This window comes from Hyperolius riggenbachi, chromosome 7 (assembly GCF_040937935.1).
Source record: "Hyperolius riggenbachi isolate aHypRig1 chromosome 7, aHypRig1.pri, whole genome shotgun sequence".
Taxonomy (NCBI): domain Eukaryota; kingdom Metazoa; phylum Chordata; class Amphibia; order Anura; family Hyperoliidae; genus Hyperolius; species Hyperolius riggenbachi.
In genome coordinates this window covers 147,585,517-147,599,406 of record NC_090652.1, presented here as the reverse complement: position 1 = coordinate 147,599,406, position 13,890 = coordinate 147,585,517, and the positions used below count along the sequence as shown (strand labels likewise).

The window sequence follows — 13,890 nt, the reverse complement described above, 5'->3', positions numbered from 1 at the left end:
TCCCGCAGGCAGTGCTAATGGAGAGCACAATGCGCTTGGGAAAGGGTGCACGTTATCCACCCTGGGCCCCCCTGAAAAAATCTGTCAGACTGCCCCCCCCCATGATATTTTGTGTTTGCTGCCCTCCCACCTCACATGGTGTTTTGTGTACGCTTCCCTGCCAGCATGTGTGCACCTATATCCTATCCCCCTTCCCCTCCCCCCCCCCCCCCCCCCGAGTAAGGGGTCCAGTCCTAGTGTGCAGAGCAGCTGGACTGGCATTCTAGTAGCTCCTGACACTGCCTGTCTGTCACAGGCATCGGAAAGCCACTAGGTGATACTGAAGAGGAAGTGAAGAGGCTACCAGAAGAGATGCAGTATGAAGCTCTGCTTCGGCTGCTGTGCACGCCAGGACCGGCCAAAGAGATCAGCAGGAATACCAGGCAACTGGTATTGTTTAAACGGAAATAAAAATGGCAGCCTCCATATTCCCCTCAGTTCAGGTGTCCTTTAAGTTTAAAGGGGTCAGTGATAATAATCGTGCCTTCACGTGTGACTATTATCTACTGTGTGTGCCCAAGTTAAGTTCTGGTTAAGAATCTTCTACCACATTATTTTCTGCTCTCATTCTAGCAATATGGCAAAATTCCCTTTAATAATAATTTAAGGCTAAAGACCACACACATTGATACAAAGACAAAGGAACGTGTAATGGTCTGGCTAAATGACTGTCTACAGAAGGAAGAAGTGGGTGAAGTTTTCAAGTTAAAAAGGCATATAAAGTAATGAACAATCAATGTGGACATATGCACAAAATACATGAGGCAAGTGATGTTCTCTCTTTAATAGCACCCTAGAGAATGCCCCCTGTTGGTCATGTTAGAAGTGGGGCTCACAGTCTTCAACCACGCTGTCAGTGATGTAGCTACTGTTCAGGACATGTTCATAATAGGACTTCTCAGAGGCGCTGTTAATTGTCCACGCTACAACCTCAATGCCTCGGCTGTTCCACTTCTCCACATAGTCTCTGGTGGCGAGAAAATAAAAACATTATGTACAAATTATACTTGATGGCTTTATGAGCAAAAGCTAAATTGTAGACATTTCTATATGATCCAAAGGAAAATAAAATAGCTGCAAATGGAAATTTTGTTTTTGTATTCTAGTTTTACCATAATGCTAATGGGTTCCTTCATGCAAATGATGTAAAGGAATATCTAGTATATTAGTATAAAAAAGGTAAAAAGTTTTAAGAAAGGGGGGGTTAGCATTGGACTTACCTCCCCAAGGTAGACACGAGATTCTATTGTTTTTATTCAACAAACAGTTTATTTAAATACTCCACAAATGCAATGCGTTTCGTGGGCATATCCCACTTCAACAGGCTATAAAAGCAGTAAAACAACTCATGTAGTCTAGTAGTCAGCTTAGCGTCTAAGCTGACTACTAGACTACATGAGTTGTTTTACTCCTTTTATAGCTTGGTGAAGTGGGATATGCCCATGAAACGCGTTGCATTTGTCTGGAGTATTTAAATAAACTGTTTGTTGAATAAAAACAACAGAATCTCATGTCTACCTTGGGGAGGTAAATCCACAGCTAACCCCCCATTCTTAAAAGTTTTTCCCTTTTTTATAGTACTGGCGCCTCTGTACTACTGTAATACTACAGTATCCACCCTTGGTGGAGAGGATTTTATCATCCCAAATAACTATGTCACTATGTAATTCAGCAGCTACAGACAAACTAACAACGCAGCCTCTCATTTGTGTAAATGGGTTGATAGGAAATCCTCAGCCCTCCCAGCCATATACATAAATCTATTCTCCAAGCAGCCAATCGCTAACTCACTTATTTCTGTGAATTGAGGAAAAGATATGGTACTGGAATCGGACTCAGACATGTACATGTATTACACATGCATTACACTGTTAGCAGGGACTGTAGCCTGTTACACTGTGCAACACACAGTATACCACCTTGCTTCAGTTGTGCCTTGAGTCCAGTCTCACATGTCCATATGCCTGCATGTCCATACACAATCAATCGATTCCGGACTCAACCCTTGCACGAATAATCTTCAGAATTTATTGTAATAATGTATGCGGTTATACAGCAGACAGACTGCTGTATAACCGCATACATTATTACAATAAATTCTGAAGATTATTCGTGCAAGGGTTGAGTCTGGAATCGATTGATTGTGTATGGACTGGATTATGATTGGAGGCTTGATGGACCTCCTACGATGATCTGTGACTCCCCGAGATTAACAGAGTGATTCCTGAAGTCTGTGGACAACCCTCGTTGCATATGCCTGCATGTCTCACCAAGGCCAATGTCACACTGCTTGAAAGCCAGCCAATGTGTACTTAGGCATGCTCCTGTATACAACTTGGTTTTGCTCACAGGATTCTCCCACCTACACATTTCAGCCAATTATTGGGCTTACTCAGGATGTGGAGAAGAAGTTTTCTTATGTTTACCAGCTGATCATATGGACCAATGATCTCTGCCATCTTTCTGACTGGAACGGCCAGTTAATCTTACATGAAGCAGTCCTCTTGAATCCATACCAATAGCCAGCGAAATGTCTTGTACACCTTATGGATTAGCCATATAGTGGGATGTGAAAGTTTGGGCAACGTTGTTAATCGTCAAGATTTTCCTGCATAAAACTTTGGTTGTTACGTTAAAAAATGTCAGTTAAATATTTCATACAGGAGACACACACAGTGATATTTGAGAAGTGAAATGAAATGTATTGCATTTCCAGAAAGTGTGCAATAATTGTTTAAATAAAATTAAACAGGTGCATACATTTGGGCACTGTTGTCATTTTATTGATTCAAAAACATTTAGAACTAATTATTGGAACTCAAATTGGCTTGGTAAGCTCAGCGACTCCTGACCTACATACACAGGTGAATCCAATTATAAGAAGGATTATTTAAGGGGGTCAATTGTAAGTTTCCCTCCTCTTTTAAATTTCACTGAAGAGTAGCAACACAGGGGTCTTGAAACAACTCTCAAATGACCTGAAGACAAAGATTGTTCACCATTATGGTTTAGGGGAAGGATACAGAAAGTTTTCTCAGAGATTTCAGCATTCTGTTTCCATAGTTAGGAACATATTGAGGAAATGGAAGCCCACAGGCTCAGTTTAAGTTAAGGCTCGAAGTGGCAGACCAAGAAAAATCTTGGATAAACAGAAGCGACACATGGTAAGAACAGTCAGAGTCAACCCACAGACCAGCACCAAAGACCTACAACATCATCTTGCTGCAGATGGAGTCACTGTGCATTGTTCAACCATTTGGCGCACTTTACACAAGGAGATGCTGTATGCAGAGGAAGCCTTTTCTCCGCCCAAAGCACAAACAGAGCCGCTTGAGGTATGCTAAAGCACATTTGGACAAGCCAGCTTCATTTTGGAATAAGGTGCTGTGGATTGCTGAAACTAAAATTGAGTTATTTGGGCATAACAAGGGGCGTTATACATGGAGAAAAACAACACAGCATTTCAAGAAAAACACCTGCTACCTACAATAAAATATGGTGGTAGTTCCATCATGCTGTGGGGCTGTGTGGCCAGTACAGGGACTGGGAATCTTGTCAAAGTTGAGGGACGCATGGATTCCACACAGTATCAGCAGATTCTGGAGACCAATCTCCAGGAATCAGTGACAAAGCTGAAGCTGCGCTGGGGCTGGATCTTTCAACAAGACAACAACCCTAAACACTGCTCAAAATCCACTAAGGCAATCATGCAGAGGAACAAGTACAATGTTCTAGTATGGCCATCTCAGTCCCCAGACCTGAATATAATTGAAAATCTGTGGTGTGAGTTAAAAAGAGCTGTCCATGCTCACAAGCCATCCAACCACAATGAACTAGAGATGTTTTGTAAAGAGGAATGGTCCAAAATAACCTTCAACCAGAATCCAGACTGTCATTGGAACCTACAGGAAGCGTTTAGAGGCTGTAATTTCTGCAAAAGGAGGATCTACTAAATATTGATTTCATTTCTTTTTTGTGGTGCCCAAATGTATGCACCTACCTAAATTTGTTTAAACAATTATTGCATACTTTCTGTAAATCCAATAAACTTCATTTCACTTCTCACATATCACAGTGTGTGTCTCCTATATGATATATTTAACGGACTTTTTTTTATCGTAACAACCAACGATTTATACAGGAAAATCATGACAGTTAACAACGTTGTCCAAACTTTCGCATCCCACTGTATATGTATATGGGGTACTCTTACACCAACGAAGTGCACAACAGCACAAGCTCAGTCAATACAAAGTCTCTAGTGCTTGGCACACTTTAGTTTTAGCGGACACAGAGTTCTTAATTTAACCCATTAGCAGCGATTCTATCTTATAACAAAAGGAGAATTCAGTCAATGCTGAGCCTAGATCTGATGTTCAGAACTTTTTGAAATGTAGTTTGGTGCATTTAATGTACCCCTGAAAGGAGAGGGGGTTTGATTGACATAGGTGCTTTTCACAGCACCATTCTTTCAGTTCAGTGCCCCGAGGGGTCCCCATTCCAGTCAGCCAAAATCTTTGACAGACTAGAAGGTCGAATATGAGCGGGGAGGAAATGGCAGTTATCCTTACCCGATCACTCCCCCATTGTACTGTCAACGTTTTGAAAGCTGCAAAAAAAAAAAAACACCACACAACTCCTCCACAACCTACTCCTGGATGCCTTCGCTGCCTTTACCTGCCTTGTTAGCACTCCTGTTCCGCTGCCATGTCCTCTTCAGTCGGCATCTCCACTGATAGGGCGCTGACCTAGAAGTACTTTTGGGTTACTTCTGTGTCACCGTCATAGTGGTGAAGATGTCAGCAGATATGAGGGACACAGAGGCAGAACGGGAGAGCTGATAAGGCGGGAAAGAAAGTGAAGGGTGTGATGGTCAGAGCAGATGTCTGCTTGGTTCTGGCCTGGAATTGAAGGAAAAAGTCCTGGCTAATGACTGGTGTTGCAAGTTAGCAACAACATTATCCTGTAGATTCGTTTGGGATCCAGGGCTGGTGTGTATTGGGAGAAGGATGGGCCTTACACGCCACTCCTCCAAGTCCAGGCCTGAGTCAGGCAGGCGGAGGGTTAATTGTTTCACCTCCTGCAGTTGCATGAATTGCTTAAATGGCTGCATCAATCAGAATGCAGTGGGCTGTATGTAGAGCAAGCAGGCTCCAGAAAGGCTGTGTAGCCGAGAGGGCTGCGAGGTCTGTAGCAGCAGGGAAGCTGCTGATGCGGAAGTGCTGGAGGGGAGTTGGACTCCAGTACTGGTAAACCAGGAGAAGCCTGGAAAAGGTGAGTGGTACCAGGACTGCCATTAGGCCCGTGGCAGGGTGTCACTGAAAAGCTAGTGTGGCTGAAGAAGGCTGTATATTTTTGCGCTGTGCGTACAGTGTGTTTACTGAATACCCAGAGTGGTTTTATTGTGTTGCCTTTATTGGACACTGTTTGACTGACAATAAAAGCTGGATTGTTTTATTTTTACCCTAAAAAAAGACTCACTGGCTGACTGGCTGGTGTTGTGTCCCTTGATGCTGCTGACCTACTCTATCAATGAGTTAAAACCCCCAGAATATCACAAGGGATACAGAAGTAGGTGACTTGTGCAGTGGTCCTTTTTTTTAATTTATTTTTTTTATTTTGCAGCTCTCCAAGAATTGGTACAGGACTACTTTAATATGTTCATATAGAGAAAGAATAGCACACCACCAGAGAGGTGTAGAATCAGAGCATTAATCCATATAACTCCAAAAGATCCGCACACTTGATAAACCAAATCCACTTTTATTTAAGCATAGTGACACAATTCCATTCCATAGACCAACGATTCGTTTCGGGGCCCTGTGGGGTCCCCTTTGCCAAAGGTCACCATTCTGTGTTGTTACCTTGACAAAGAGGACCCCACAGGCCCCGAAACCAATCGTTGGTCTTTGGAATGGAATTGGACTTGCAGCTCTCCAAGAATTGGTACAGGACTACTTTAACCACTTGCTGACCGCCCACAGCCGATGGGTGGTGGCAAAGTGGACGCCGAATGGACCGCAATACGCCCATCAGCGGCTGCTCCTTTCGGCCCCCTCGGGGCAGCGATCGCGTCACTGGTGAAGCGCGCTGCCCCAGGCAACAGGCTCCGCCCACCCGCGACATTAACACTGCGATCGCCGCCATACAAGCGTATAATACGCTTTGTAATGTATACAAAGCGTATTATACAGGCTGCCTCCTGCCCTGGTGGTCCCAGTGATCAAGGGACCACCAGGGCAGGCTGCAGCCCTCCCTATGTGCACCAAAACACACTGATATGGCCCCCCCTGCCCTCTGATTGCCCACAGCACCCCTCAGACCCCCCCCCTGCCCACCCCCCAGACCCATGTTTGCACCCAATCACCCCCCTAATCACCAATCAATCACCCCCTGTCACTATCTGTCAACGCAATTTTTTAGTTTAGGTCCTAAACTGCCCCCTGGGGGCTCTTGATCACCCCCCCCCACACACACCCTCAGATCCTCCCCAGACCCCACCCCTGTGTACTGTATACATCTATTCTCCCCTATAATCACCCGTCAATCACCCATCAATCACCCCGTCACTAACACCTATCAGATCAGACCCTAACCTGCCCCTTGTGGGCACCTGATCACCCCCCCACTCCCTCACATTGCCCGCACACCCGCCCTCAGATCGCCTCCGAAGTGCATTGTTTACATTTGGTCTCCCTTCTAATCACCCATCAATCACTCCCTGTCACTATCTGTCAATGCTATTTTTTAGGTCAGGTCCTAAACTGCCCCCTGGGGGCTCCTGATCACCCCCCCCCCCCACACACACACACCCTCAGATCCTCCCCAGACCCCCCCGTGTACTGTATACATCTATTCTTCCCTGTAATCATGCACTGATCACCTGTCAATCACCCCCTGTCACTAACACCCATCAGATCAGACCCTAACCTGCCCCTTGCGGGCACCTGATCACCCGCCCGCACCCTCAGATCGCCCGCAGACCGCCCTCAGATCGCCTCCGAAGTGCATTGTTTACATATGTTCTTCCCTCTAATCACCCACTGAACACCCATCAATCACCCATCAATCACCCCGACACTACCTGTCACTGCTACCCATCAGATCAGGCCCTAATCTGCCCCTTGCGGGCACCCTATCACCCGCCCACACCCTCAGAACGCCCTCAGACCCCAGTCCTGATCACCTCGCCAGTGCATTACTTGCATCTATTCTCCCCTCTATTCACACCCTGATCACCTATCAATCACCCCGTCACCCCCTGTCACTGCTACTCATCAGATCAGACCCTAAACTGCCCCTTGCGGGCACCCAAACACCCACCCACATCCTCAGATCACCCTCAGACCCCGCCTGAACACCTCTCCAGTGCATTTTTTTACATCTGTTCTCCCCTCTAATCACCCATCAAATCACCCACCCAAAAATGGGTACCCATCAATAACCCCCTGTCACTGCTACCCATCATATCAGACCCTCATCTGCCCCTTTGCGGGCACCCAATCAGCCGCCCACACCCTCGGATCGCCCTCAGCCCCCCCCCCCCCAATCACCTCCCCAGTGCATTGCTTGCATCTATTTCCCCCTCTAATTACACCTTGAGACACCTATCAATCACCTCCTGTCACCCCCTAGCACTCCTATCCATCAGATCAGGCCCTAATCTGCCCCCTGCGGGCTTCTGATCACCCAGCCAAACCCTCACCCGCCCCACCGCAGACCCAACATTTTTTTCCCTGATCACTGCTGGTCTCTACGACTTAATTGTCGCTGAGACCAACCGTTATGCCACACAATACGCAACCTCCAATTCAAGAAGCTCCCATGCCCAGCCTTTTCGGTGGAAACCACTCCAAGTTTCCAAAAGTCACATTTTTTGGGGCCTTCTCCTTAACATGGGTCTAGTCAAAAAAAATGTATTGTGGTCTTATTGGTCTACGCACCCAATACATCACATGCCCATGTTCTCTGCTGCCATGTCCAGGTCACGATTTGAGAACATCCTGCGCTTCCTGCACTTCAGTGCCAATACAACCTGTCATCTAAGAGGCCACCCTGCTTATGACCGGTTCCACAAAATTCGACCCCTCATAGACCACCTGTCATCAAAATTTGCAGATGCTTATACCCCTGAACAGGCATTTTGAGGCATTTGGTTTCCAGACTACTCCTCACGGTTTTGGGCCCCTAAAATGCCAGGGCCATATAGGAACCCCACCAAGTGACCCCATTTTAGAAAGAAGACATCCCAAGGTATTCCGTTAGGTTTATGATGAGTTCATAGAAGATTTTATTTTTTGTCCCAAGTTAGTGGAAAATGACACTTTGTGAAAAAAAAAACAATAAAAATCAATTTCCGCTAACTTGTGACAAAAAATAAAATCTTCTATGAACTCCCCATACTCCTAATGGAATACCTTGGGGTGTCTTCTTTCTAAAATGGGGTCACTTGTCGGGTTCCAATACTGCCCTGGCATTTTAGGGGCCCTAAAGCGTGAGGAGTAGTCTAGAAACCAAATGCTTCAAAATGACCTGTGAAATCCTAAAGGTACTCATAGGACGTTGGGCCCCTTAGCGCACCTAGGCTGCAAAAAAGTGTCACACGTGGTATCGCCATACTCAGGAGAGGTAGTATAATGTGTTTTGGGGTGTATTTTTACACCTCTCCATGCTGGGTGGGAGAAATATCTTTGTAAATGGACAATTGTGTGTAAAAAAATAAAAAAATTGTAATTTACAGAGATATTTCTCCCACCCAGCATGGGTATATGTAAAAATACACCACAAAAACCATTATACCACTTCTCCTGAGTACGGCGATACCACATGTGTGACACTTTTTTGCAGCCTAGGTGTGCTAAGGGGCCCAACGTCTTATTCACAGGTCATTTTGAGGCATTTGGTTTCTAGACTACTCCTCACGGTTTATGGCCCCTAAAATGCCAGGGCAGTATAGGAACCCCACAAGTGACCCCATTTTAGAAAGAAGACACCCCAAGGTATTCTGTTAGTTGTATGGTAAGTTCATAGAAGATTTTATTTTTTGTCACAAGTTAGTGGAAAATGACACTTTGTGAAAAAAAAAAAAACAATAAAAATCAATTTCCGCTAACTTGTGACAAAAAATAAATTCTTCTATGAACTCACCGTACTCCTAATGGAATACCTTGGGGTGTCTTCTTTTTAAAATGGGGTCACTTGTCGGGTTCCAATACTGCCCTGGCATTTTAGGGGCCCTAAAGCATGAGGAGTAGTCTAGAAACCAAATGCTTCAAAATGACCTGTGAAATCCTAAAGGTACTCATAGGACGTTGGGCCCCTTAGCTTACCTAGGCTGCAAAAAAGTGTCACACATGTGGTATCGCCATACTCAGGAGAAGTAGTATAATGTGTTTTGTGGTGTATTTTTACACATACCCATGCTAGGTGGGAGAAATATCTCTGTAAATGGACAATTGTGTGTAAAAAAATCAAAAAATTGTAATTTACAGAGATATTTCTCCCACCCAGCATGGGTATATGTAAAAATACACCACAAAAAAACATTATACTACTTCTCCTGAGTACGGCGATACCACATGTGTGACACTTTTTTGCAGCCTAGGTGCGCTAAGGGGCCCAACGTCCTATGAGTACCTTTAGGCTTTACAGGGGTGCTTACAATTTAGCACCCCCCAAAATGCCAGGACAGTAAACACACCCCACAAATGACCCCATTTTGGAAAGTAGACACCCCAAAGTATTCAGAGAGGGGCATGGTGAGTCCGTAGCAGATTTCTTTTTTTTTGTCACAAGTTAGCAGAAATGGAAACTTTTTTTTTTATTTTTGTTTCAAAGTGTCATTTTCCGCTAACTTGTGACAAAAAATAAAATCTATGAACTCACCATGCCTCTTAGTGAATACTTTGGGATGTCTTCTTTCCAAAATGGGGTCATTTGGGGGGTATTTATACTATCCTGGAATTCTAGCCCCTCATGAAACATGACAGGTGGTCAGAAAAGTCAGAGATGCTTCAAAATGGGAAAATTCACTTTTGGCACCATAGTTTGTAAAGGCTATAACTTTTACCCAAACCAATAAATATACACTTATTGGATTTTTTTTTATCAAAGACATGTAGCAGAATAAATTTGGACAATAATGTATACAGAAATGTTACTTTATTTGAAAAATGTCAGCACAGAAAGTTAAAAAAATCATTTTTTGACAAAATTCATGTCTTTTTTGATGAATATATTAAAAACTAAAAAATCACAGCAGCAATTAAATAGCACCAAAAGAAAGCTGTATTAGTGACAAGAAAAGGAGGGAAAATTCATTTAGATGGTAGGCTGTATGACCGAGCAATAAACCGTGAAAGCTGCAGTGGTCTGAATGGAGAAAAAGGCTCTGGTCCTTAAGGGGTAGAAAGACTGTGGTCCTCAAGTGGTTAATATGTTCATATAGAGAAAGAATCGCACACCACCAGAGAGGTGCAGGATCAGAACATTAATTAATATAACTCCAAAAGATCCGCACACTTGATGAACCAAGTCCAATTTTATTCAAGCATAGTGACACAATTCCATTCCATAGACCAACGATTCGTTTCGGGGCCCTGTGGGGTCCCCTTTGCCAAACGTCACCATTCTGTGTTGTTACCTTGACAAAGGGGACCCCACGGGCCCCGAAACCAATCATTGGTCTATGGAATGGAATTGGACTTGGCTCATTGAGTGTGCGGATCCTTTGGATTTATATATATACTTTAATATGTTGGCATTTTCAACAATTTGTGCTGTTAACTCAGGAATAACTTAGATTTTTTTCCTCCTTGAAGTTTTACTTTTAAATTGAATATGTAATCTTCTTTTTTATGCAATCCCCCACCCTGCCATTCTTACAATGGCAACTGATGCAGCAGTGAACGGAGTTTTACAGTTCACCATCCAACTAAAAGGTATACACAATACATTTTTTTTATATTTCTTTTCAATTTTAGAATCATCAATTCGAGAATATCTATAATTTTTTCTGATTGAGTGTAGCATTTGTAAAATCTGTATCACCCCTGTTCAATTTTTTTGTAGATTCAGAAAAAACAAGTATTTGGGTCTACAAGTCAAGAAATTAATCAACTATACAATACAATACAATACAATAACATTTCTCCCATAGGACTTAAAGCGCTTAGGCTCTCTCAGATTCAGTAATTGGTAGTAGGATGAAGTATTCACACAACAAAAGTTATATTTCTGCAAATGCCAAACTGAACAGGTGGGTTTTCAGTCTGGATTTAAACACGTCCAGGGATGGAGCTGTCCTGATCTGTTGAGGTAAGGAGTTCCTAAAACGTAGGAGCAGCATGACAGAAGGCTCTGGGACCAAACGTTTCCAAGTGGACTCTGGGTATGACTAGATTATTAGAACCTGTGGATCTGAGAATGCGGGGATTGCTACGCAGCTGCAACATATCTTTCATGTATCCAGGGCCCAGATTATTCAGGGATTTAAATGTCAGTAGACTGATCTTGAATAGGACCCTCCATTCTATAGTTAGCCAGTGAAGGGAGTGCAGGACTGGCGTTATGTGGCAGTGACGGGGTTGGTTGGTTAGCAGTCTGGCAGCAGTATTCTGTATCAGCTGTAGGCGGTGCAAGACCTTTTTTGGAAGGCCAGTGTAGAGAGCATTACAGTAGTCCAATCGGGATGTAATGACTAAGGTTGGCAGATCTTCTGGGGGGATGAGATTTGATCAGAAAATTTATCAGAAAAATCAGCCACTCCCAATGTACAATAAATATGGGGAAATCAAACAGGTTTCTCACATATAAAAAAAAACAAAAAAAAAACTTGATTTTTGTGCACAATCATAGATAGTATCGAATTGCTATAAAATTGTACTTTTTATTGTATTGTGTGTGGCCACCTTTAAGGTCAAGCAGTGAATCTGTGAGTAATTCATGACCTAGGAATATGGGCACCACCACAGGTACCCGTGTTAACCTAGTGAATTACCTGCTACAGTAAAACAGCGGCGGTGGAGTTATAATGGATCTCTGCTTCTGCTACATGGCAAGACGTGGATGAGATGTTGGCAAAAATAATTTTCAGCTTGGCCTGCTGGGAGGGGGTGGAATACGGGTAAAATCACGGATAGTCAACTATCGATATTACCTCTTGTCCATTTTTTCCAACCACCTTTATTACACATACGCGGTACAATTTTTAGTGAATGATCATAATTTGGATGAGGTTAAATTGTATGAAAACAGAGAAGCTGGTGGGCTCAGTCATTCCTGAATGATTGCATTGTCAGTAGTTTCCTTCAGGCCGGTTGTACATACACGCGTAGATGCGGCCGCGATGCTCTTTATCAATCGAGCCACTGATGCGGCTCGATTGATAAGATCCGACAGGACGGATCTTGCTTCCGCCGATTCCCTGCTCGCTCCCCGCTAGGGGACAATGGCAGGGAATCGAGCGGAAGATAAGCGGCGCGGCGCGGGGACGAGCGGGAATCGAGCGGGTATTGATGCCGGCGCACGCGCGGCGGGCACGCGGAAGAGGCGATCCGGCGGCTAATCGAGCCGCCGGATCGCTGCAATGTCCCATCGTGTAGATGGGGCTTTAGATTAGCGGTGCACCACATCGCACCGCAGAGACCAATCTTCATATGACACTGCATCACGGTGTGGCGACAGGGTCATATGCACAGCGCCACCCCCTGGCTAAAGAAAAGCAGTTCAGAGTAGTAAAAAAAACATAAAACATCTGTTGCGGTTATTAAACAATTCTGTTTGAGGATTCAACAGTAAATTTATATATATAAATCCACTACAGGGATACTTGAAAAGGTGAATATAAAAGTTCACTTCAGTACATTTCACTTTAATAAATAATCCTAGCTGTTGCAGTTTCAAAATGCTTTGTTCTGCAAAACACTGCTTACCTAAAACAAGCAGAGCAAAATATAATTTACAGAAGCAGTAACCACTTCCTCAGCATCAATATTGCACAAAGTGAAGATCACAGTGGTCTGTTGATAAACAGCAACCTTAGCAAAAAGTTCAGGAACTGTCTGTAAAGCAGAATATGGGGAAATGCTAGATCCAGCTGATGAAGGAGAAGTACCAGAAAAGAGTGTAAGAGATAAAGAAGTCTCCTTCATTAAAGTGTTACAAAAGTGCTAATGGTGAAAACTGCTATTTGTACATTTACAAGTTTAAAACCATCTGCGCATATGTAGGGCATGCAATAGCATACAGAAACTGACTAACTGAATGCTAGTCATAGACAATGGCACTGCACTTGCCTCCTAAGTACGGTAGCTGCTGTGTCAGTAGCACCAATGCAGTCACAGTATGCACGTATGTGTTTTAAGCTTTTTCCCAGACATTTTTAACAGGAAAAAGGTATATAAAACATCCACAAAATGTTTTTTTATCTTGGTTAAAAACACACACACACAATGATGGACCAATAGGAACTTTGAACAGCCAAAGGGGCTCTTGGTCAGAACTGCAGTAACAGACAATGGCTGACAATCTCCTAGGACTAAAGAATAACGTCAAGAGGAACAGAAGAATTTATAAAGACTCAAAAAATATTCAACTTGTTAATGCAAACTGGACGTTTTAAAACATCCTGTATTGTTACTTCTCAGTGAAAAACGGACATTTAAAAACAATTGTTTTGCATTAGCAGACAATGATTATGCCCACAGTTGCAGCGTGAGCATCTGCACGTAAATGCGCGCACGTACGCCCGCTTAACGCCGCCTATGGACTGGAATTACGTGGTTAAAGAAGTGGAAAGAAGTACCCAAAACAAGGAGTGGTCAAGACGAATGAAGAAAGACAGGAAAAGGG

At 43.7% G+C, this 13,890-nt stretch overlaps 1 protein-coding gene across 1 annotated transcript in view; it reads right to left on the bottom strand.

Moving 5' to 3' along the window:
* Positions 1-803: 803 nt before the first annotated feature.
* The window catches only part of GDE1 (glycerophosphodiester phosphodiesterase 1), a 32,321-nt gene continuing 19,234 nt past the window's right edge, over positions 804-13,890 (bottom strand). Inside the window, exon 6 of the mRNA XM_068246848.1 lies at positions 804-1,006. Within this exon, the coding sequence (XP_068102949.1) occupies positions 859-1,006 (148 nt within the window). The 3' untranslated portion in view covers positions 804-858. The remainder of the gene's footprint in view (positions 1,007-13,890) is intronic.